This window comes from Coregonus lavaretus (genome assembly GCF_964263955.1).
Source record: "Coregonus lavaretus genome assembly, chromosome: 14".
In the NCBI taxonomy this organism is placed as follows: Eukaryota; Metazoa; Chordata; class Actinopteri; order Salmoniformes; family Salmonidae; genus Coregonus; species Coregonus lavaretus.
Window position 1 is genome coordinate 35,904,740 of NC_140001.1, and position 1,600 is coordinate 35,906,339.

At 43.2% G+C, this 1,600-nt stretch overlaps 1 protein-coding gene across 1 annotated transcript; it reads left to right on the forward strand.

The window, feature by feature from the left end:
• The first annotated feature begins 322 nt into the window (after window positions 1-322).
• LOC311141026 (transcriptional and immune response regulator-like) lies at window positions 323-1,369 on the forward strand. Its single transcript, XM_084176307.1, has one exon. It carries the CDS (start codon window positions 460-462, stop codon window positions 763-765), a length of 306 nt encoding a protein of 101 aa, XP_084032433.1. The 5' UTR covers window positions 323-459; the 3' UTR covers window positions 766-1,369.
• Window positions 1,370-1,600: the final 231 nt, after the last annotated feature.

The window sequence follows — 1,600 nt, forward strand, 5'->3', positions numbered from 1 at the left end:
AGCTTTTCATTTTGTATTAATTTGTAAAACTTTCTAAAAACATAATTCCACTTTAACATTATTGGGTATTGTGTGTAGGCCAGTGACACAAAATCACAATTGAATCCATTTAAAATGTAGGCTGTAACAGAACAAAATGTGGAAAAAGTCAAGGGGTGTGAATACTTTCTGAAGGCACTGTAAGTAGTTTATTGTTGCAGTCGGTTAGCTGTGCGCACAGCAACCGTAGAGAGTCAGTCGTTCCCTGAAACCAGTGATGTCACTTCTGTAAATGGGGCTTGACTACATGAGCTTCCCTATAATCCCTTTAAATAGCGCAGGCTGCGCTCACAGCGCTCACTCACTCCAATCCCTCTCAGGCGAGTAGTGCTCTCTCTCCCTCCTACAACCCCAGTCAAAGGAGTTGCTGGACCAGTTTCGGAGACTGTACCGCAGCCGTTACAAGAGAGAGTCATCAAGATGACTAGCTACATTGTATCCTCCGACTCTCACCGTGTCAGTCCATCGGTCCACGGGAACAAATTCGACACTGCCTACCGCAAGAAGGCCGTGCCCAACATATTCGAGAACGTCAACCAGGACGCGGTGATGAGGCTGTTCGAGAAAACGGGGGACAAGAAAGCGGAGGAGAGGGTGAGGAGCATCTTCTCCTTCACGCAGGACCCAGCGGAGACGGCCAAAGCTCTGATGGCGCTCAAGCAGCGAAAGAAGGACAAGTTCTTCCAGATCGTGGGCATGGTTCGCCACATGCTGAAACTGCGTTGAACATTCTCTCTCGACTCTGCAGAACGAGTTGAATTGAAAAGGACAACAATATCGCTGTGGCGGTTGGTCATGTAATGCCGACCTGTCACCGAGAAAGAGCCTCCTCGAATGGACTTAGCCTAAATTCAAGCCACTTGCTTCGAAAGCAACCAAGTGTGACTATTCCATTAAGATGCACTCCATGCGTAATGGTAGCATGCACGGGTTAGTTTGGATACGACGTGCTGGGTGGAGAAAGAAGGAGGTGAATGGAATACAGAGGGCTGTTGTCCAGAACAAAGAAACAGGGAGACACGATGCTCTCCCTGACTGACTATGCATTCTATCGAATGCTTCACTCTCAATGTGTACCTTATAGGTGCCTATTTGTTGGTACATAGTAATAATAAGAAGAGACTGTGCCGAAGAAACTGCCTGAAAATGCCTGTTCCGGTGCAAAAATATGCCTTGTCTCTTTATCTTTTAACTTTGTGATACCTGCTATAAACACTGTTTATTAGTGGCCACTAATTTATTTGTAACAAAAATGTTACAGCACCATGATGACATGCATTTATGAAATGTCCTTTTGCAATTTCTTTAATAAATTATTATTGAAATATAATGTCCATTCTCTTTGCTTTCATTTCAAATGACTCCAACATCACATTACTTTGTTTGAATCATCTCTGATAGGCCTGCTTTCACTTTAGTTTGTAAATACACTGTCATTATATAGTTTGAAAAATGTATGCACTCACTAACTGTAAGTTGCTCTGGATAAGAGCGTCTGCTAAATGACTAAAATGTAAATGTAAATTATTTCAGGCGGCTATATGTAGTCTAAAATGGGGTT

What these genes read in the sequence shown, in the direction of transcription:
- LOC311141026 (XM_084176307.1), top strand. Translation starts at nt 460, where the DNA reads ATGACTAGCTACATTGTATCCTCCGACTCTCACCGTGTCAGTCCATCG.